Genomic DNA, 24,753 nt, shown 5'->3' on the forward strand with positions numbered 1-24,753 from the left:
TGAAGTCAGCATTATTGTTGTAATTATCATTTCTTCAGCACGTAACGTCTTTTTTGAGTACGTAATATAGATTTGTTGCCTGATATCTACAATGAATATCAAAGTAGAGTTTGTGGAATGCTTATATATACATATGTGTCAACGTTATGAGTCTGTGTTCATATGTAAATAGTGACCTGCCGTGTACTCGTTAAAACGTTTGACTTTGTTTCTAAACCATTTTTTAAAGAATAAGTAGGTGACAAAAGTGTTTTCCAATTGCTGTGTTTGTTTGTGGCATGTCTGTTCTCCAGATGAATGTGTGATCTGTAGTATGCTTTTCAAGTATTAAGATATTCTCCCACAGTGTACACTGCGTTTTCATTAACGTTATATGTGAGTGTTGGTGTAAATTAAATAAACTTACACGTTTGTGCTGTCTTCGCTAATGATGTTATGTTTTGTAGACTGTGTATGTAAGTTAAGTATGTATGTTTGTATGTATGTATGCGTGTGTGTGAACAGCTTAACTCGAGTTTAGATCTTGAATGGATCTTTATGATAAAAAAAGGGTAATAATATATGAGTAACATCTTTAATTTAGTCACTATATACTCGTATATCTTACCTGAAGCAAAATACTATCAGTACATTACAATTGGGTAAATCTCTAACATTCACAATAATATTTTACACTTTTATATAAACAAAAAGCACAACACCGTTGTGTTACCTACATGGTGTAGGACATAATGTACCAATGCATAAATTGCTGTCTTAGAAATGCTTACACGAGAAACCTACTTATACCCACGGTGTCATGAACTATATCATGAGACACGTCCAGTCATAAAAATCACACCCAGAAAATTAGTTGCTAGTGATAAGTAATGGGGTAGGAAATCTCCTGAGCAGCCTTCGTAACCCCTGCTTCTCCTATTGGGTCAGTTAGTCCCCACTTCTCGATAATACAAAAGTACAGTTATGTTAATTAAACTGCATAGTTTTACGCTTTTACACACCTCGGCGTGGAAAGGCTGCATGGAAGAATACTCAACATTTCTTGTTTTGGAACAATGTAAATATCATCATCTCATCAATATGGTGAAAATACTCATTGGTGGAAAAGCGCCACCCAGCGGCTTTCTGAGGAGCGACAAGGTGCAACACTGAGATTGCAAATCAGTACCAAGGATATCGACCGTCCTTGCCTTTTCCGGGGTTGGTGACACTCATCAATGTTTGGTTTTACGTAAAGTACACAAAAATACGCATTGTAGCGTAACAATGGTGGTCAATGCCACCGAATGACAATTCGTTACGTTGAATGGATTAGTATGGAGCGTATTGCTTTATCTAGTCATTCCGCGAGAGAAAGTAGTCCATTCCATGAACGCGGAGCGGCTTGACTATTTTGCAGAAAGCTCGTTGTAATAGTGAATATACAAAAGTCTACCCATTTTGTAGTTAATCTAATTACCCAACATTCTTTATGGGCCTATTTACAACATCGAAATGTCATATAATGTGGACATAGTACTAAGTTTATTCACCGTCATAACCCGGTTGTTATTCTTGTGGTCATCCGCGGTACAGAACAGGGATGATGAAACCATCGTTGTATTCAGAAAGCGCTAACATGTTCTGATATGTACGATCAAATAGATCAAGTCAAGTAGATTATCTCTGCCCGTTCACAAACAACATTCTAAAATCTAAAGAGGGGCTAATACATTAGAAATAAGCCAACCAAATATTTGTTTGGGACAATTTCTTTTAGTTCTAACAGAGACAATCCAGGATCATTCCTCCTTGCGTTCGATTTTCTTCCTGTTTACCCTGGTTGCCATGGGCACGGGTTCCACACAGATGACAAGTTCCAGTCCGTGAACTAGGTAGGAAAATTTGTTCTCTCTTTTTAAAACGAAGAAAATGGGTTGAAATACTAGTAAAAAGTCACAAGTCTTTGCATAGTTTTACGTCTAGCTGTTGTGTGCACGCCAGAAAGGTAGTAAGAGCTCTTAAAAGTCCGAAGGTTTTGGCTAAATACATGTGTAAAGCAGGAACAAGTTCATTCTGCTGTTCGGGACTAACTTTTCAAGGTCAATTCTACACTTTGTAGAAGGGAGTAAGTTTTGTTTGTAAATGTTGATATATCTGATATGCTGAAATATCTGCAAGCATATTAACGTATTGTAGCTGTGGATTAAATCGGAGACACTAAGAAATATCTAACAGATTTTGACTTTATTAACGCCCCGCACTTTCTAGGTCTGACGTTCTGACAAGTCGAGAATTTGCGACAGTTTGTTTTCTGAACTTCCGAAGTGTACGCGACTGTGTCGACGTGAGGAAAGATGACATCGTTGTCAAAAGAAGATGGGAGAACTGTTGAGCGAAAGATGAAGGTAAGTTGTCCATTCCTTGTCGGTCATTTCCGAAAATAAAAAACGTTCAACTTTCTAGTTGGGAACACACGGATACCGATTCTCTTTTGCACTCCAGTTACACCCGATCGTTGCATTTATTTTCCTCTTACTTTGTCAACGACTATTCGGAGATTTCTGACAAGTTGATCCAACTACACAAACTTTCATGTATTTCCATAGTTTACCTTTATTCATTCTATAATCATCATGTTTGCCTTTTGACCTTCTTTTTCTTACCCTTTGCTTTTCCTTGCTCTGTTGTGTTGTGTTTGTGTTCTTGTTCTCATTCCAGCCTGTTCCCTTTCCTACTCTCAGCAGAGTCAGGGAGGAGAAGCAGCAACCTCCTTTAGCCAGTAAGAAACTGTTTAGTCAGTTTATGATGTCGTTATGATGATGATGATTTCAGAAGTAGCAAGTGTTCACAACAATCAGAAAAAAACAATGGGGAGGGATGACCAAATACATATATTTCAGCCCACACCAATACAATTTTTACAGTTACTCAAGCAACTTGATAGAATTTAGAAACAGATGTTTCAGACAGTCTATTGTAAGTGAATGGAAGAGAATCTGTAACATATCAATTCAGATTTTAGCTTTAAATCCTGATTCTCCAGTAACTCCAGATACACTGACTGGAGATAGCAGAATACTGTCTGAAACATCTGACCATTTCTAAATTCTATCAAGTTGCTTGAGTAACAGTTGATGTTACTTTACACATCTTACTTTACCTGGATGTCTAACCTTCATCAACATGTGCTGACTGGTAAGCCCTTGAACAATGGAATTGACTCAGTGTGTCCTTTATATATTCATGTATAAGGAGCAGTTGTATTTTTCTCAATACATGGGCACAAACATTTCAACTGTAGTGTGAAAGGACTTACTTGTAAAATCAGTCTCTATGCTTTCAAGTTATCATTGAGGAGGCAAACACAATAAAATGATTTCTGAATTTGAACTCTGAGATAAAAGTAAAGACAACACATATTTCAGGAATGTGTGCAGTGACATTGCATCACCTTAACTGTCTCTATCTGTTATTCCAGCAGTCTGAGGAGAGATACTGGTACAGTACAGGAGACCCTGTATGATCTTCACCAGTAAGTAACGTTACATGTAGAAAGAACCTACAATGGCACCATGGATAATCTAGCAGTGTAGTGGAAGGGGTTGCAGTTATTTAGATGGGATGTAAAGCCAGAATAGATCTCACAAATCAATTGTTATGTTATATTGAGAAAGTACGAGAGTTATATTCTTTGAAGCTGAATTAACTGGTTTGTGGTAAAAGCAAAAGTAGGAACAGTAGAAATAAAAATTTCATTGAGGACTTTGGAAAGATCCATGCTTGGTCAGACTTGGGCACCGTTCATGTATTTTTAGGACAGAAAAAAATTCACCAAGTTTATGGAATACTGTGTATTCACTCATTGCCACTGTTGGGGCAATATTGTAATCACTTTTCATGTTGCCTATTGAACTGTCGAATTCCTTTTCACTATACTAGATGTACTAGTAATACAGTTTCAGAATGGCTTTGCTTGAATTACTGCTTGCAGTTGATCACATGTGAAAGTGCCACATACTTTCTTTTGTCGAGTAGACCCCAGTGATTTGTGGGATGCCTATATGGTGTTTCTGCATGAAGTCATATGATGGTTTGTATATCAATCCCCCACCACCTGTTATACTTATTCCAGATTGTTTCTCAAGAAAAGGGAAGATGGCTCTCCATTTAACAGGTAAGACTATGGTAAGACTATGATTTCTGTGTGGGGGTTAACATACACAGCAAACTTCACATTACTCAAGATAGCTTCTGAGGTAAACAAGTAGTATGTACAATGTAGTCATAGGCCGATCTCAGATATTTTCTCTCTCATTAAAAGAATCACATTACCTTTCAGAATACGTTTCAATCCCCAGATGCTCATATAACAGTTCTTGTCTATGTAGTTATCAAAGTTTTCTACCTATTGCATGCAGAAACTTTCCTTGTCCTTGGTGCTGAATGAAAATCTGCTTTAGCATATAACTCCAGATCACCTTTATCTGCGGGAAACCTTTATCCATTGTTTTAAATTCAGGGTATTCAAGGATATGAAGTGGATGGACGATGGATTCAATTTGTAATATTTTCCAGATATTGTACAAATGTAGTTTGAAGCCAATATGGACTTGATTTCCTTAATTCCAGTTACAACAGATATAACGTTACTATTAGGTTACCCTGCAGACACGTGCATGTGTGTGCGCGGGCAGAAATGTAATGTTATGTGTGTGTATGTAATTTTTTTTACATGTATGTGTGTGTGTGTGTGTGTGTTTATGTGTTAGCATGAGACAAGGGGTGGGGGTGGTGCATTTTCCAGCTCGTTTGAAAGCAAATAGACTAATCCTTCCTTATTTACAGGGAGGCTGCAGAGCTTCTAGAGCTGGCCCCTTACTCCTCTTCATCCAGTGTTGATAAGATAGACCTTCTCAGGGTTGGACATGTTTTCTAAAAAATGTACTTCCCCAAAGTCTTCCTTGTCATCAATGTTTTTCTATCTATTGGATGCAGAAAATTTCCCTGTCCTTGGTGCTGAATGAGAATCTGCTGCATGTGTATATTTGCAAATCACGTACATGTGTGTGCACGTGCACAAGTGCATTTATGTATGTCTTTGCGTGTATGTCATAATGTGTATATATGTAAGTTTTGTAACATGTATGTATGTTATATATACCTGTAATAAATGTGTGTGTGCGTGTGTTAGCAAGAGACCGGGGGGTGGGGGGGCATTTTCCACCTTTCTTTGAAAGCAAATACAGTCAAATCTGCATTAGCGGCCACCTTTGCATGGTGACCCCCTGGCCATTGCAGTCAATTTTTGTCCCTTGAAATTTTCCCATTGACCTAATCTTTAAGAAATAGTCCAGAGCAGCCACCTGTCCAACGTGGCCACGGCCAGACAATTTCCGGTCCCGTAGATACAGAAACATTGCAGAAATTCGACCAAAAGGCGTCCATATGTCACCCTGTCCGTATGCTCCAAGTTTAAAATCGTAGTTTGCAAGGATTTGAAGTTCCTGACAGGGTTATGTTGATGGTAGGGGAACATACCTTGAACGTTACAGCACAAGTCTTTGAGAATTGACCAACATTCCGCAGATCAATTATATCAATCATTTTCGGTAGATTTGACTTTGTCAGGGTCAGTTGAACTTTGATTGAGACAATTTAGACAATGTTACTTTGCGAGAAAGATTAGTGGGTACTGAAATCATAACTTATTGCTTGTAACTTATTGCTTGGCAATTGGTCAGCATTTTCTCTATAGTGGCCACCTGTCTATAGTGGCCACATTTCTCTTGTCCCTTGAGTGGCCGCTATAGACAGGTTTGACTGTAGACTAATCCTTCCTAATTTACAGGGTGGCTGCAGAGCTCCTAGAGCTGGCTCAAGAGTAAGTTAACAGATTTTCTATTGCCTAGTCATAAAGATCCAATTCTACAATCAAGTATTTCACTGATATTGTCAAACTACTGTAAATGTATTTAATTTCGCGGGGATTTAATTTCGCGGTAGCGGGAAAATGGACTTTTCGTGGTGGTTTTAATTTCGCGGTAGCACCATGCACTGTAGTCTCTTACTGTTATGGAAAAAATGTTCGCGGTGGTTTTAAATTCGCGGTGATGCGGCCATCGCAAAAACCGCGAACATCAATCCACCGCGAACATTTCTGTATTTACGGTAATATCTAGAGGAAGGTGAGATAGTATGTATAACACATCATCTTTGTAAGCATAAGGTGCTAGCTTATATATATATATAGAGAGAGAGAGCATCAATCATAGTTTATCATAAGAAAATTGTGTTTGTAAAGTCATTGACAGAACTGATTGTTTTGACTTTCCTCCCCAAAACAGGCAAGCTGAAGCTGCTGAGGATGACCTGGTCAGGACGTCCTTCCATAATGCAGAACTGCAGATGCTGCTAACTGATGAGAAGCTGTGAGTCTTTCAGTGTCTTCATCGTGTATTTGGTTCTGTTTCTACTGTTGAAGTGCTTAGGCCAGGAACTGGCCCCTTGAGCTTCCTCATCCAGTGTTGATAAGATTATAAGACCTTCTCAGGGTTGGACATGTTTTCTAAAAAAATTACTCGCCCAAACCAATTGTTCACTTCTCCAAAATTCAAAATGTCACTTTTATTATATGCATTTTTACTCCCAGCAATGGAATTCTTATTATTGCCTTTATTTTTCTATATTGACCATTGCTTAATGTCATGACTAAAATGTAACAAGTATATGATAATCTCACAATCGATCGGGCAACTGGGGTAGGTCATGCACTTGCCTGATTATCACTTTCACTTGTCCTGGACAATAGGGCTAGTGGACTTGTCCAACCCTGCTTCTTGAAAAATATTAATGAAATTTTTAGAACTATGACTGGAATGGTAATACTATGATCTGACACAATAAGCAATTTTGTATATTAATTACAATCTATTGTACATTTCATTATCACAGACAAGCAGATGAGGCAAAGGTGCAACACAAAAGGTAAAAATATGAATTTCCACCTTTTCAGTTCTGGTCCATCTTTTCAGACCTTGTTGTAATTATTGTAATTATAAGACACTTAATGTTAAGTTTTTTACATACCAAATACCACGATAATTTTTGTATCTATTGCAATAAATATTTTTTCTATACTAAACTGTATGACCTTTTTTAAAACACAGGGAGCTCTCTCAGGCCCATGAAGACCTAGAAATGTGAGTAGTTGTTTGACATTTTTCCTAGATAACTTATTAAGTGTAGACTGATAGAATTGAAAACTCATTTTGCATACGGTGATTTTTCTTGAAAAGAAATTGAATTCAGAATGGGACTTTCAAAACAAATGGCTATTTATGTAAAGCAATTCATAATCATTAGTAAGTTAGAGTAGATGCACCTTATCTATTAGTTGAGGAAACCTTACATCTGAACAGAGAAATATAAAAAGTGATATCAATAAACGTGTCTTTATAAACACATCTTTCAGACCTGCAGTGGCGCCCTCTCTCCAAAAGGAGGAGGAACGCCCGCCTCACCTTTTTCTATAAAGTAGTCAACAATAATATTAACATAGACGCCAGCAACATTCTGAAGCCTGCCCAAGGGCGCACCCGGGGTAGTCACGACTTCAAATATCAACACATATTCGCACGCACCGACATCTACAAACACTCTTTTTTCCCACGCACAATTCCCGAGTGGAATGCCCTGCCTGGCACGGTTGTAAGCGCTCCCAACGTTGAGCACTTCCGTGCCAGGCAGGCGGCTTGCCCGCCCTAACCCGGGAGCCTCAGCTCCCCCCCCTACTTTTGCCCCTCGCGGGGTCATTTGGGGGTACATGTATATATGCAGATGCAGACATCATAATTTATTATGTGCACTTCATCATCTCTTAATCTATTAGGGCCATCTGTGACCTACAGGAGGAAAAAAAGAGGTTTGTAATTATTTTGACCACTTTTAGTACTTTTCAGTTTTGTTACTTATAAAAACATTGTTCAAAAACTAACTTCGTTTGAAAACTTTAAGAAGAAATGAAAACTTTTTTTGCACTGATTGTATCTTCAAAGAAGCACTGTTTTGTGAATGTATTTGCTTGCCTTTGTTAATGGAAGTTTATGATGTATTGTAGTATTGATACCTGCTTACTGTTCATACCCCCTGTAATGTCTGTACCATCTGTTGTGTCCATACCCCTGGCCAGTAATGTCCACGTCCCCTGGAGTGCCAGACAGTGTACACCATTCAAATATATCATTGCTGTCTTTAGCATGTGTACCCCCGTGTTGTCCAAACAAGGCCTACGGTCTATAACGTTAGCCCCTAAGTTATATGTCCATAATTTATCTACTGTTACTCAGTATAGCTTCCCCCAAGTACTGTCTGTACCCCCTTTTACTGTCTGTACTTCCTGTAGTCTCCATAGCCCCTTAACTGTCCTTCTCCTCTGAGTTGTCTGTACCCTGTTTGTGTACATACTGCTTGTAGTGTTCATATTTGCTGTATGTACCGTCACCTGTTGAGGTATTTTCTCAAACTTCAAGTGTTCTTTTGGTATTAGCAGTATCTGTATTTGCTGTGAATGCTGTCTGTGCACCAGTTTACATTCCAATCTTTATTTATAATAATCTACAACAGGAGTGCCCAGAAGCACATCCTGATAGATGACTTGAAGGCTCGGGTCACCGTTTTAAAGACAGGAGGGTCCTGGTGAGTTATCTTCTGTGTCTTTTTGGCAACACCTCGGGAGCACTTTTTATTCCATAACATGAAACATTCATATTTTTTTTTTGTTGCTTTTAAATTAATATAACAGCTTGGCTAAAGGTAAAATAGTAAGTGGATATAAGTGGTTTTGCTTTTGTTGCACATTGTTGTATTATGTAATTATTGTATTGTATGTATGTGTTATTTGTATGTATCCTGGGCCTCCATGAAAAGCAGTGTCAGTCACTGATGGGAGCTTACCCTGGTAAAAGAACACAGAAATAAATAAATAAAATCATAGTAATAGTTACATTAATGATGTTTTAATTATTTTCAGTTTCAGCAGTAGATATGAAGCCAGAGCCCACGTCTCACTTGAAGAGGCAGAAGCGATGGCATACAGGATCGCAGAACTGGAGGTCCTTTTGGAGGAGCAGCGGAAGTGAGTTGACTCAATATGAGAAATATAGGACAGTCACTATTATTTTGTCCATACATTCTTTCCTGGTCCTGTTCATGTATCTGTGGCATCACTGCAAATCCAGGCTCACATCTTGGTGTGCTTGTACTCAGTTCAATTTTGCTCTTGCCATTGTTGTGACTACTACTTTTGAATTGGGATGTTAACTTTGATTTCTTTGTGTTGTTGAGATTTGAATTCGTCAGAATGAGTATGATTAATTTTATTGCACAGTGAAAACACCAAGCTGACAGCCCAGTTACAACAGTCTGAGGAAGAGAGTCTGCCAGATAACACAGAACAACAAGACCACTCGTTCCTGCCTGAGTGCTTCCTGGCTCACAGCGCCTCGCCCATTGATGAGGAAGAGATGCTGCCAGCAGACATGGAACGCAAAGAGGACTCTTTCCTGCCTGAGTGCTTCCTGGCCCGCTGCCCCTCACCAATGAATGACAAGGAGGAAGGGCTGCCAGCAGACATGGAACACAAAGAGGACTCTTTCCTGCCTGAGTGCTTCCCCGCTGCCCCTCTCCAATGAATGACAAGGAAGAGATGCTGCCACCTGACATGGAATGCAAAGAGGACTCTTTCCGGCCTGAGTGCTTCCTGGCTCGCTGCCCCTCACCAATGAAGGACAAGGAGGAAGGGCTGCCAGCTGCCATGGAATGCCACGAGGACTCTTTCCTGTCTGAGTGCTTCCTGGCCCGCTGCCCCTCACCAATGAATGACAAGGAGGAAGGCCTGCCAGCAGACGTGGAATACAAAGAGGACTCTTTCCTGCCTGAGTGCTTCCTGGCCCGCTGCCCCTTACCCATGGATGCCGAGGTAGACAGACAGACAGCTGACACTGAACAAGACTTGAGCCCACGAGTAGAGAGTAAGGGATTAGCCAAATGGTTGAAAAAAGCAAAGAGGATGTTATGCTGTTGCAACAGTGTGAAAGAGGATTAAGAACATAATAGTGTATAATATATATTTAATAATGTAAATGATCTATAAACATATATGCTGTCAAAGTGATGGTATTATATAATATACTGCAATGTGTTTTCCAGCGGTCTTATTTGTAAACAAGGAGAGATCTGAAATAATTGTATAAAAAAAGAAATGAAAAATATAATATTTGTATGGCCAATTTTATCAAACATTTTTAACATGAGAGAGACTCTATTTTCATGCCCAAAAATTTTATGTCTGTCATAAGCATTGTCTGTGAAGGGGAGATGCAGTCTGACAATACATGTGTGTAGTGTGTACAAGGCTGTGCTGTATTTCTTGTTCTCTGAGCTTCATGACCGGTACAGTTCTAACTAGTGTTGATCATATTTGATGTAGAAAAGTAAATCTTATTTCTCTGGAGGTTCCTTAAATAAAACAAAATGCGTCAGACTGCTGAAGTGTATTAGGAGCAAGAAAAGAGGGAAAAGGCCAAGAGAGCCTGCTATGGAGGCTAGGTTTTTTTGTACCTTACCTCAGGTTTCTGCCTGCCAAAAACAATGCAAATTCATGAACCCCACAGCTGTTTGACTTATTCCCTTACAAAGCTAGCAACAAAAATACCTGCTGCAGTTCCAAACTTCCATTACTTACTCCCAGTCCCAAAAGCTATCCACTACTCAAAAATTAGGAACCTAGTGTTTCCACAAAGTTTTCCCTTAAAATTTGAATCTGCATTGCAGTACCGTATGTACTTGCTAGGAGGCCCACTAGTGACCCCTACCCATTCACTAGATATCATGTAGAATCATTAACAACTTCTGGAGTTATGTTGTACACAGACAAACACGCATACATAATAGCCTGCTGCAGGACCAACGGAAAATGCCAGGTGAACCATTTTTGAACTTGTCCTTCTTTTTCACAACCGCTACTAACGTACAAAATATGATGAAGATCCATTAATCATCTAAGCTTCTCGAGTCCATAGCCAAACGTACACTTGAAAATACAAAGTTTGCTGCAGTACCCTTGGAAAATGCCATTTTCAAACTTGACCTCCCTTTTTACAACTTCTACATAGCTACAAAATATCATGAAGATATTCACAATATCCAATATCTCGCCACTACTGTATGATATCCACAAGCAAACGCACAAAACTACAAAACTCACTGCAGCACCGTAGGAAAACGCCAGGTAAACTATTTTCCAAACTTGACCTTCCTTTTCAATTCACGACCTCTTATCTACTTATCCATAAAACACTATTATCATGATGAAGATTCATTCTCAGCCCCTCGAGTATGTGTTGTGCACAAACACACAAAAATATTTAGCCTGCTGCAGTACCACAGGAAAACGCCAGGTCAACCAGTTTAAAACTTGACCTTTCTTTTTACAATCGCCACAAACCGACTAAATATCATGAAGCTCGCTGTACAACTTCTCAAGTGTTATGCTGGTGACCCACATACACACCCACCACACTATGGTCCAACTGAAAACGGACTATTTTAGATGGGTGCATTGGACGAGTCCAGTCTTGCATAGGGTGCATTTTTACCTCCATGACATGTCATGGAGGTTATATTTTACCCTGCGTTTGTGTGTCTGTGTGTGTGTTTGTGTGTGTGTGTGTAAACAAGATAACTCAAGAATAACTGGGTGGATTGGTTTCATACTTGGTGTGTTGGTAGTGTGTGATAAAAGCTGGAAATGATTAGATTTTGGGCCCCCTAGCAACTCCCCTTGGTACTGCAGCGCAACTTCCGGTTTTGCTATCTAGGTGTTCTGAACATGCTATGGTCACGATTTTTAAGTGTTAGATAGCACTTGTGCTCAGGAAGTAGCGACATAAGTTTGGGCCCCCTAGCGTCTAGTTTTGGGATAGCAGGGGCATTTTTGTCAAAAACTTCTGACGAGGATAACTCAAGAAGGGAACAGCGGATTTTCATGATTTTTGGTATGTAGGTACCTTAGACAATGTTGTACAAGATGAAATACTAATTATGCAAAATAGGAGTACATTTGCATAATAAATGAGAATATTCTATCATAGCAGTTTTTCCAATGTATCTCTTGTCCCGGACATGATATGGTCTTGACATTTGTGTGGTAGATAGCATGCAGTGTCATGCTAAAGTGGGGCAAGTTTCAGCTCCCTAACATTTAATTTCGGACCTGCAGGGGCATTTTTGTCAAGACATTCTAAAGAGGATAACTGCAGAAAAGATTGACGAATTGACATCATTTTAGGCATGCAGGTAGCTTAGGCAAAAATGTTTATAATGATATACATTTTATGCAAATGAGTACTTAATTTGCATAATTAACGACGAAATTGTATAATTTCATTGTTTTCAATAACTGGGCTTCAATAAATGTAACACATGTTAATTATGGTAGGTGGAGTATAATCAGATATCAAATATGGTAATGAGGAACTTATTTGCATAATTTATGTAAGAATTGCAAAACCTCTTTTAAATATGATCAATGATGGGAATATTATCATTGTGACATGTGTACGTTACTCGAATGAACAAAACCATGCATAAATTATGTTAATGCTAGTTGATTGCATAAAATTTATAAAAGCTCTTATATTCATGGAGGTCGCCGAACTCTAGTTACATTTATTTTATCTAGACTAGGGTGATTATGCAAGGACCTTTTTGATGTTTCGGACTGCTTCATTTTACACAGGGGTGTCGGCTGAGAGAGTCCATTCCTGACAGTTATACAAAACAAACTCTACCACTACTGCGCACGAAATCTAACTTTGTAATAGTTACATGTACACCACGGATATAAACAACTTAAAACTGGTACATCACTAGTACTGAATCTGTGGTGGCATCGTTGTGCCATATGGCCTATCGATTTTACAGAACTCTTGATGAATTTTGTTGATAAAAACGAATCACCTTTAATTTTTGTGTATTTGTCGTCTTTTCAGTCATACATGTACTTGTATGCTTTTCATGATATTCCCATTATGAAGAAAAGGATGCAGAGACGCCGCCAACGTGATAAACCCGCTAAACAAAAACACAGTTTCTAACCTTCGTAAATTGCACTTATGTACTGAAAAATCGTTCTGTTATTAAATATGGCCGGAGCGCTAAAGCATTGTTTTTATCCTAGCCGAGGCGTTTCCATGTTGTAACGGTTTATCACTTTAAAGGTCCTTTTTGTTCTCGATAAGGCCACGTTGATTTGATTATATGGATGACATCCGCGCTCGCACCAATTTTCGGCCATTTCCACAAACAAAAAAGTTTTCGACCACACAATAAAGTAGCTGTAGAATGAGCACAAATATTCCGTAGATTGAAAAAAAAGTATAAGGAAACAGATAACTAATGACATAGAATGCCAAAATGAATCTAAAGTCAAAGAATAAGATGTGAAAGGACAGAAAGAAAAAAATCTATTGTTGGTTGGGGGAGGTACCAGTACAGAAAATTCACTGAGGTCCAGAGGATCATTTCCAGGTCCGGACATGAACCTGGACCTGATTGTCTGTGGAAACTTGAGAACTGGCAATACTGAAAACAATGGTAATTGGTCAATTTTGCTACAAAGGAATCTGTTTGGTGGATTATTGGACTCCCACTGCATTTTAAAATCCCATCTCCATGTAATAAAGGCTAACTGTCTCTGTACCTTTGACTGTAGAAACTTGGTGCAATTGACTATAAACTCTACTTGACTTCGCACTTGTTGTCTTCTTGGCCCCCCGGTTAGACCCCAAATGACTGCCGAAATGGCGGAACCTGTTCCTCTGTTGTTTTTTTCAGGTCTGTTTTTTTCGGATTGGTCCAAGAAGAAAAAAAGTTTTTGCACCCGTATGAGTACTGGTCCCTACACCTAACTGTTGGTATACCATACTATGTGTGTTTAGTCCTATGTTCAACCTTCCTGCCAGTTCCTGGCCACTTTGATTTCATACTGAAGGCAACTTTTTTTTGGCCAAACTTTTTTTTTTATTCGCTCGCTCGCATCAGTTTTGGAGTTCCCGGAGGATGTCATCCATATAATCAAATCAACATGGCCTAATGCAAAAGTACGGATGTTAATTAAAGTAGACAGTACTACATACACTTTTACATACCTCTACGTGGAAAGGCTGGAAAAATACTCAATATTTTCATGTCTTGGAGCAGTGTAAATAGCATCATCTTATGGTGAAGATACTCATTGGTGAAAAAGCGCCACCCAGCGTCTTTCTCGAGAGCAACAGGTGTAACACTGAGATGGCGAATCAGCACCAAGGATATCGCCCATCTTTGCCTTTTCCGAGGTTGGCGGCAGGTATCAAGGTTTGGTTTATGTAAATTGGAAAAAAAATCGAATTTTAGCGTAACAATGGTGGTCAGTGACTCATCCACCGACTCATAGTTCATTACATTGTAATAGTTCAATGGATTATATACAGAGTATTGCTTTATCTAGCCATTCCGCGAGAGAAAGTAGTCCATTCCATGAACGCGGAGCGGCTTGACTATTTTGCAGATAGCTTGCTGGGGGAATAGACCAAAAGTCTATTTTCTAGTTGATATATATATCCAACCTTCTTTATTGGCCTGTTTACAATATCGAATTGTCGTATAATGGGGAGATAGTACCAAGTTTATTTACCGCCACAACCCGGTTGTTATTCTTGTGGTCATCCGCGGTACCGAACAGGAATGATGAAACGATCTTTGTATTAAAAAAATGCTTACATGTTCTTATGTGTACAATCAAAAAGATCAAGCCAAGTAGATTATCTCTGCCCGTTCACAAACAACAGTCTAAAGTCTAAAGAGGGGCTTATACCTTAGAAATAAGCCAACGCAATATTTGTTTGGGACAATTTATTTTAGTTCTAACAGAGACAATCCAGGATCATTCCTCCTTGCGTTCGATTTTCTTCCTGTTTACCCAGGTTGCCATGGACACGGGTTCCACACAGATGACAAGTTCCAGTCCGTGAACTAGGTAGGAAAATTTGTTCTCTCCCTTTTAAAACGAAGAAAATGGATTAGAATACTCGTAAAGTCACTAGTCTATGTATAGTTATACGTCTAACTGTTGTGTACACGCAACAAAGGTAGTAAGAGCTCCAAAAAGCGCCAAGGTTTTGGCTAAATAAAGCAGAAACAGGTCCATGGCGCTGTTCACGACTAGCTTTTCAAGGTCAATTCTGCACTTAGTAGAAGGGAGTAAGTTTTGTTTGTAAATGTTGATATATCTGATATGCTGAAATATCTGCAAGCATATTAACGTATTGTAGCTGTGGATTAAATCGGAGACACTAAGGAATATCTAACAGATTTTGACTTTATTAACGCCCCGCACTTTCTAGGTCTGACGTTCTGACAAGTCGAGAATTTGCGACAGTTTGTTTTCTGAACTTCCGAAGTGTACGCGACTGTGTCGACGTGAGGAAAGATGACAACGTTGTCAAAAGAAGATGGGAGAACTGTTGAGCGAAAGATGAAGGTAAGTTGTCCATTCCTTGTCGGTCATTTCCGAAAATAAAAAACGTTCAACTTTCTAGTTGGGAACACACGGATACCGATTCTCTTTTGCACTCCAGTTACACCCGATCGTTGCATTTATTTTCCTCTTACTTTGTCAACGACTATTCAGAGATTTCTGACAAGTTGATCCAACTACACAAACTTTCATGTATTTCCATAGTTTACCTTTATTCATTCTATAATCATCATGTTTGCCTTTTGACCTTCTTTTTCTTACCCTTTGCTTTTCCTTGCTCTGTTGTGTTGTGTTTGTGTTCTTGTTCTCATTCCAGCCTGTTCCCTTTCCTACTCTCAGCAGAGTCAGGGAGGAGAAGCAGCAACCTCCTTTAGCCAGTAAGAAACTGTTTAGTCAGTTTATGATGTCGTTATGATGATGATGATTTCAGAAGTAGCAAGTGTTCACAACAATCAGAAAAAAAACAATGGGGAGGGATGACCAAATACATATATTTCAGCCCACACCAATACAAGTTTTACAGTTACTCAAGCAACTTGATGTAATTTGGAAACAGATGTTTCAGACAGTCTATTGTAAGTGAATGGATGAGAATTTGTAACATATCAATTCAGATTTTTGCTTTAAATCCTGATTCTCCATTAACTCCATCTACACTGACTGGAGACAGCAGAATACTGTCTGAAACATCTGACCATTTCTAAATTCTATCCAGTTGCTTGAGTAACAGTTGCTGTTACTTTACATGTCCTACTTTACCTGGATGTCTAACCTTCATCAACATGTCCTGACTGGTAAGCCCTTAAACCATGGAATTGACTCAGTGTGGCCGTTATATATTCATGTACAAGGAGCAGTTGTATTTTTCTCAATACATGGTCACAACCAGTTCAACTGTAGGGTGAAAGGACTTACTTGTGAAATTAGATCTATGCTTTCAAATTATCACTGAGACGGAAAACACAATTCAATGGACCTCTGCATTTGAACTCTGAGGTAAAAGTTAAGAGACAACACATTCTAGGAGTGTTTGCAGGGACATTTCGGTAACATCACTTTAACTATGTCTATCTGTTCTTCCAGCAGTCTGAGGAGAGATACTGGTACAGTACAGGAGACCCTGTATGCTCTTCACAAGTAAGTAACTTTATATGTAGAAAGAACCTATAATGGCACCATGGATGATCTAGTGGTGTAGAGGAAGGGGTTGCAGTTGTTTAGATTTGCAGTTATTTAGATGGGACGTCAAGCCAGAAAAGATCTCACAAATCAATCTGGTCTGATGTAGATTGTTATGTTACATTAAGAAAGTAGAAAAGTTACATTTTTTTGAAGCTGAGTTAACTGGTTTGTGGTAAAAGCAAAATTAGGAACAGCACAAATGAAAAGTTCATTCAGGACTTTGGAAAGATCCATGCTTAGTGACAAACTTGGGCACTATTCATGTATCTTACAGGATAGAAGAAAATTCATCTACACATATATGAAATACTGTGCATTGTTGCTAATGGTTTGCAATATTTTTATCATTCTTAATGTTGCCTTATTGTCCAATTGCTATTTTCTAATACTAGATTTCCTAATAATACAGTTTCAGAACAGCTTTGCATTAATTACTGCTTGCACTTTATCACATGTGAAAGTGCCACATACTTTCCTTTGTCTGTTAACTAGACTCACATGATTTGTGGGATACCCATATGAATTGTTTGTATGAAGTCACACGATGCTTTGTACATCAATTCCTGAACACCTGTTATTCTTATTCCAGATTGTTTCTCAAGAAAAAGGAAGACGGCTCCCCATTTCACAGGTAAAACTATGTAATAATGGTTTCTTTGTGGGGATTTGATCAACTCTAGCTTGCTTCTGAAGTAAACATTAGAATGTACAATGTAGTCATAGGCTGCATCAATGAAGGTTTGACATCCAGTACTGACAATTTGAAGAAAGGTATTAGATTCTACCTGAAACCTCAGACCATTTCCCAAAGTATATCCAGTTGCTTGAGTAATTGCTATTTCATGGAGTCATTAGAAAAAAAGAGACCATATGTACCTTTCATAATATGTGTTGACCCCAAAATACTCATATAATAGTTCTTGTCTTTCTTGTCATCAATGCTTTTCTATTTCTGGATGCAGAACATTTCCTTGTCCTTGGTGCTGAATGAGAATCTGCAGCATGTGTATGGGCACATTCACACGTGTATCTATGTGTGTCTATGCATGTATGTCATAGTGTGTATACTGTATATGTAATATGTATGTATGTATATATACTAGTACTTAGCTACAAGCAAGCACAATCTAGATTAGAAGACCTTTATATGAAAAAATCACATGGAGCATATGTAAGAGCTAGAGCCAAATGGAGAGAAGAGGGGGAAAAACCTACTAAGTACTTCTTAAACTTGGAAAAGAAAAGAGGAAGTGACAAGGATATTAACTTGTTATCCATTGATGGGAGAGAGATTAGTAGAGACGCAGATATTCTTAGTGAATGTAAGGAATACTATGAACAACTATACCAGGAAGACAATATAAGTGATATAGACATAGATCAGTACTTAGAAAGTGTACAGTTAGAAAATATCTTGAGCCAAACTGACAGAGAATTCTTAGATAAACCAATTACTAAAGATGAATGTAAGGATGCCCTTTTCTCTATGAAAGAAAACAAAAGCCCTGGCCTTAATGGCATTCCCTCAGAATTTTTTAAGATGTTTTGGCCCAATATAGGAGACCTAGTTTATAATTCTATCCAGGAAACATTGATAGAAGGTAAAATGTCTGTTTTGCAAAGACGTGCAATGCTAAGGTTAATACACACAAAAAATAAACGCAACAACCTAGACAATTGGAGACCAATTAGCCTTCTCAACACTGAATATAAAATATTTGCCTTTGTTCTTGCCAACAGACTTAAGAAAGTTTTACACAAGTTGATTAATAATGACCAAACAGCTTATATCAAGGGTAGATTCATTGGACAAAATGTAAGACTAATTAATGATGTTATTGAATATGCTAAAACCCAAAATATCCCTGGAGCAGTAATATTCCTGGATTTTACTAAAGCTTTTGACACTTTGAATAGAAAATTTATGTGGAAGGTTCTAGAAAAATTTAACTTTGGCCCCTCGTTTATCAGTGCAATAAAATGCATCATACACAGTATAATGACATTAGTAGCACCATCAGTAATAGAGGATGGTTATCTGACTTCTTTCCCTTAAAGAAAGGCATACGCCAAGGCTGTCCCATATCTGCTCTTTTATTCATCCTCACAGTAGAGATTATGGCTGTAAAGATCAGACAGGCACAAGACGTGGAAGGAATTAAAGTTAAAACCCATTCTAATGAAACTGTTGACATTAAAATCTCACAGGTAGCTGATGATACCACCTTGTTTGTATCTGACCTTACATCAATGGAAAATGCCTTCAAACTTATTCAAGATTTCTGTAGTGTTTCAAGCCTAAATCTAAATGTTAAAAAATGTGAAGGCTTATGGATTGGATCCTATGTTGACAGACAAGACACCCCCTTGGGTATATCTTGGCCAAAGACACCTATAAAATCCCTAGGTATATACTTCTGTAACTCATCCCTACACCATGAATGTGAACTGCTAAACTGGGAGAAAAAGATAGAAAGACTGAAAACCACACTTCAAATCTGGAAAGGTAGAAACCTAACTCTATATGGAAAAGTTACTGTCTTAAAATCACTTGCCCTTTCACAAATAATCTATAACATGTCTATGATTCTTACCCCACCTTGGGTGATAAACATTGTAAAGAAAGAAATGTTTACTTTCCTGTGGAATGGTAAAAAAGATAAGATTAAAAGAGATGTTGTTAGCTATTGAGCAGGGAGGATTAGGCCTGACAAACTTAGATCTCCAAAGACAAGCCCTACTTGCATCCTGGATACCAAGATTAGTGACAAATGACAACGCAAGATGGAAAGTTATTGCGTTAACATTTATAAACTCCCTTGGTCAAGACAATTTGCTATTGCATATGAACTTTACTTCTGATAAAGATGGTCCTGACATGAGTAAATTCCCCACATTTTATAAACAGATAATATCAGCCTTCCACTCTGCTGGTGGAGGAGGTAAGAACAAACCCTCTAGTGTAAGTGAAATAATGGGTGAAACTATATGGTGCAACAAATATATAAGGTCACAAGGTAAAACAATTTTCTTCCCAACCTGGATAAAAAATGACATAATATTCGTAAAAGACATTTTCCCCTTAGACAGGTTCATGTCTCTAGATCGCTACCCTCAGCTTAACCTTAACACAAGACCTAATGGTATTATTGAATATATAACTCAGAGTGTTTCAAGCTATACCTCTTACATGGAAGAATGCAATAAGAAACCATAGAGGCCCAATTCCTTATCGAAGATTAGAGCTTAACACCCTTACCCCACGTATATTTGATGGTAAAACAACAAAACAAATCAAAAGCAAGAACACCTGCAAATTGTTTTATAATGCATTAGTGCAGGCACAGGCCAAGGAACCAACATGCTGTAAAAAATGGCAATCCACATTTCCTACTGAAACCCTGGCTTGGGAAAATATCTGGAGATGGTTAAGCACACAGACCTGTATAGACACTAAGTTAGCAGAGTTAAACTACAAACTATTACACCGAATATTACCATGTGCACACAATCTGCACAAATGGGGTATCAAAGATGAAACGTGACACATATATGATGCAACATGTACACTATGTAGCAGTGGAAGCATAGAAGATTATGAGCATATGTTCTTTAAATGTGAAAGACTGTGTAATTTCTGGGAATTAGTGAACACATTTGTACCCTTGCCCAACATAAAAATTACTTTGCAGGAGATTTTATTTGGAAAAATTGATCATTTGATAACTGCTAAAGACCAGAAAAATAGAACCTTTACTATTACTGTGGCTAAATGGACAATCTTTAAAACTTGGATCTGGCATAGAAAAGACCCACACCTGTGCATTACTAGCCTCTTTAATGTCTTTGAAAGGGACTTCGAAGAACGGATATTCCATGATAGACTGACAGCCAATGTAGATTGATTATACAAATTTTCTATTGATAGTTTGGCATGAACTGCACCTACTGTTAGACTTCTCCATTTTTGATCATAGTGTAATATCAGACTGTACATATTCCTTAAGGTTCCCCAGATGTACTACATGTATTTATCTCTTCTAACTGTTCCACTACCCATGTACTGCATGTAATTCGTCCAGACACACCAGTATTGTTATCCCTCCATGTGCAATGGTACTCGACTGTACAGAATCTAGTCTTAGTTGTTGACAAATGTACTGTTGTTGTTGTTGTTCATAATAAAAAAATAAATAAACAAAAAATGTATGTATGTCAAATACACATTTATAACTTTTTTTTTTGTGTGTGTGTGTGGGGGGGGTGTTTGTGGGGGGGTGTGGCCGTGTGTGCTAGCATGAGAGAGGGAGGGGGGGGGTTCAAGCTTTCTTTTGGAAAGCAAATAGACTAATCCTTCCTAATTTACAGGGAGGCTGCAGAGCTGCTAGAGCTGGCTCAAGAGTAAGTAAATAGATTACTTTGATTTCTTATTGCCTTATTAGTGAAAAGTCAAATACTTCACTGACATTCTTAAACAAAAATCTAGAGGAAGGTAAGAGAGTATGTGTAACACACAAGCTTTGTAATCGTAAGGTGCTAGCTTATAGAGACAGAGAGTATCAATCATAGTTTATCACAAGAAAATTGTGTTTGTAAAGTCATTGACAGAACTGATTGTTTTGTCTTCTCTCCCCAAAACAGGCAAGCTGAAGCTGCTGAGGATGACCTGGTCAGGACGTCCTTCCATAATGCAGAACTGCAGATGCTGCTAACTGATGAGAAACTGTGAGTCTTTCAGTGTCTTCATCATGTATTTTGTTCTGTTTCTACTGTTGAAGTGTTTAGGCCAGGAACTGGCCCCTTGCTCCTCTCCATCCAGTGTATGCTCCAAGTTTAAAATCGTAGTTTGCGAGGATTTGAAGTTCCTGTCAGGGTTATTTTGATGGTAGGGGAACATACCTTGAACGTTACAGCACAAGTCTTTGCGAATTGACCAACATTCCGCAGATCAATTATATCAATCATTTTTGGTAGATTTGACTTTGTCAGGGTCAGTTGACCTTTCTTTGAGACAATTTAGACAATGTTACTTGGCGAGAAAGATTAGTGGGTACTGAAATCATAACTTATTGCTTGTAACTTATTGCTTGGCAATTGGTCAGCATTTTCTCTATACTGGCCACCTGTCTATAGTGGCCACATTTCTCTTGTCCCTTGAGTGGCCACTATAGACAGGTTTGACTGTAGACTAATCCTTCCTAATTTACAGGGTGGCTGCAGAGCTTCTAGAGCTGGCTCAAGAGTAAGTTAACAGATCACTTTAATTTTTTATTGCCTAGTCATAAAGATCCAATACTACAATCAAGTGCTTCACTGATACTGTCAAACTAGTATCTAGAGGAAGATGATATAGTATGTATAACACATCATCTTTGTAAGCATAAGGTGCTAGCTTATGTATATATATATAGAGAGAGAGCATCTGAATCATACTTTATCATAAGAAAGTTGTGTTTGTAAAGTCATTGACAGAATTGTTTGGAATTGTCTCCCCAAAACAGGCAAGCTGAAGCTGCTGAGGATGACCTGGTCAGGACATCCTTCCATAATGCAGAACTGCAGATGCTGCTAACTGATGAGAAGCTGTGAGTCTTTCAGTGTCTTCATCATTTGGTTCTGTTCATACTGTTGAAGTGCTTAGGCCAGGAACTGGCCCCTTTCTCCTCTTCATCCAGTGTTGATAAGATAGACCTTCTCAGGGTTGGACAGGTTTTCTAAAAAGATTACTTGCCCAAACCAATTGTTCACTTCTCCAAAATTCAAAATGTCACTTTTATTATAAATTATATGCATTTTTACTCCCAGCAATGGAATTCTTATTTATTTTTTTATTGCCTTTATTTTTCTATGTTGACCATTGCTTAATGTCATGACTAAAATGTAACAAGTATATGATAATCTCACAATCGATCGGGCAACTGGGGTAGGTCATGCACTTGCCTGATCAGCACTTTCACTTGTCCTGGACAATAGGGCTAGTGGACATGTCCAACCCTGCTTCTTGAAAAATATTAATGAAGTTTTTAGAACTATGAGTGACTGGAATGGTAATACTATGATCTGACACAATAAGCAATTTTGTATATTAATTACAATTTATTGTACATTTCATTATCACAGACAAGCAGATGAGGCAAAGGTGCAACACAAAAGGTAAAAATATGAATTTCCAACTTTTCAGTTTTGGTCCATCTTTTCAGACCTTGTTGTAATCATTGTAATTATAAGACACTTAATGTTAAGTTTGTTACATACCAAATACCATGATAATTTTTGTATCTATTGCAATAAATATTTTTTCTATACTAAACTGTATGACTTTTTTTTTAAACACAGGGAGCTCTCTCAGGCCCATGAAGACCTAGAAATGTGAGTAGTTGTTTGACATTTTTCCTAGATAACTTATTAAATGTAGACTGATAGAATTGAAAACTCATTTTGCATACGGTGATTTTTCTTGAAAAGAAATTGAATTCAGAATGGGACTTTCAAAACAAATGGCTATTTATGTAAAGCAATTCATCATCATTAGTAAGTTAGAGTAGATGCACCTTATCTATTAGTTGAGGAAACCTTACATCTGAACAGAGAAATATAAAAAGGGATATCAATAAACGTGTCTTTATAAACACATCATAATTTATTATGTGCACTTCATCATCTCTTAATCTATTAGGGCCATCTGTGACCTACAGGAGGAAAAAAAGAGGTTTGTAATTATTTTGACCACTTTTAGTACTTTTCAGTTTTGTTACTTATAAAAACATTGTTCAAAAACTAACTTCGTTTGAAAACTTTAAGAAGAAATGAAAACTTTTTTTGCACTGATTGTATCTTCAAAGAAGCACTGTTTTGTGAATGTATTTGCTAAGTTTATGATGTATTGTAGTATTGATACCTGTTTACTGTTCATACCCCCTGTAATGTCTGTACCATCTGTTGTGTCCATACCCCAGTAATGTCCACGTCCCCTGGAGTGCCAGACAGCGTACACCATTCAAATGTATCAGTGCTGTCTTTAGCATGTGTACCCCCGTGTTGTCCAAACAAGGCCTACGGTCTATAACGTTAGCCCCTAAGTTATATGTCCATAATTTATCTACTGTTACTCAGTATAGCTTCCCCCAAGTACTGTCTGTACCCCCTTTTACTGTCTGTACTTCCTGTAGTCTCCATAGCCCCTTAACTGTCCTTCTCCTCTGAGTTGTCTGTACCCTGTTTGTGAACATACTGCTTGTAGTGTTCATATTTGCTGTATGTACCGTCACCTGTTGAGGTATTTTCTCATACTTCAAGTGTTCTTTTGGTATTAGCAGTATCTGTATTTGCTGTGAATTCTGTCTGTGCACCAGTTTACATTCCAATCCCATTATCTATGACAGGAGTGCCCAGAAGCACATCCTGATAGATGACTTGAAGGCTCAGGTCGCCATTCTAAAGACAGGAGGGTCCTGGTGAGTTATCTTCTGTGTCTTTTTGGCAACACCTCGGGAGCACTTTTTATTCCATAACATGAAACATTCATATTTTTTATTTAGTTGCTTTTAAATTAATATAACAGCTTGGCTAGAGGTAAAATAATAAGTGGATATAAGTGGTTTTGCTTTTGTTGTACATTGTTGTAGTATGTAATTATTGTATTGTATGTATGTGTTATTTGTATGTATCCTGGGCCTCCATGAAAAGCAGTGTCAGTCACTGATGGAAGCTTACCCTGGTAAAAGGACACAGAAATATATAAAAACATAGGTATGGTTCAATACATTTGATGTTTTAATTATTTTCAGTTTCAGCAGTAGATATGAAGCCAGAGCCCACGTCTCACTTGAAGAGGCAGAAGCGATGGCATACAGGATTGCAGAACTGGAGGTCCTTTTGGAGGAGCAGCGGAAGTGAGTTGACTCAATATGAGAAATATAGGACAGTCACTATAATTATTTTGTCCATACATTCTTTCCTGGTCCTGTTCATGTATCTGTGGCAATTCACTGCAAATCCCAGCTCACATCTTG

The 24,753-nt window shown here is 38.2% G+C and overlaps 1 protein-coding gene and 2 long non-coding RNA genes across 3 annotated transcripts in view; all 3 read left to right on the top strand.

Moving 5' to 3' along the window:
• The window catches only part of LOC118407792 (oral-facial-digital syndrome 1 protein homolog), a 91,139-nt gene that overhangs the window by 2,645 nt on the left and 63,741 nt on the right, over window positions 1-24,753 (top strand). Inside the window, exons 5-9 of the mRNA XM_035808325.1 lie at window positions 5,831-5,863; window positions 6,327-6,410; window positions 21,383-21,466; window positions 21,951-21,983; window positions 22,243-22,326. Coding sequence (XP_035664218.1) covers window positions 5,831-5,863; window positions 6,327-6,410; window positions 21,383-21,466; window positions 21,951-21,983; window positions 22,243-22,326 — 318 coding nt within the window. The remainder of the gene's footprint in view (window positions 1-5,830; window positions 5,864-6,326; window positions 6,411-21,382; window positions 21,467-21,950; window positions 21,984-22,242; window positions 22,327-24,753) is intronic.
• Window positions 1,439-3,085, top strand: LOC118407784. Its single transcript, XR_004830192.1, has 3 exons — window positions 1,439-1,874; window positions 2,251-2,387; window positions 2,724-3,085. It is a non-coding gene; the product is annotated as an uncharacterized LOC118407784 (long non-coding RNA).
• LOC118407788 lies at window positions 15,427-16,657 on the top strand. The gene is made up of 3 exons (XR_004830196.1): window positions 15,427-15,562; window positions 15,876-15,936; window positions 16,646-16,657. It is a non-coding gene; the product is annotated as an uncharacterized LOC118407788 (long non-coding RNA).

Source organism: Branchiostoma floridae, unplaced genomic scaffold, assembly GCF_000003815.2.
Source record: "Branchiostoma floridae strain S238N-H82 unplaced genomic scaffold, Bfl_VNyyK Sc7u5tJ_1465, whole genome shotgun sequence".
NCBI lineage: Eukaryota > Metazoa > Chordata > Leptocardii > Amphioxiformes > Branchiostomatidae > Branchiostoma > Branchiostoma floridae.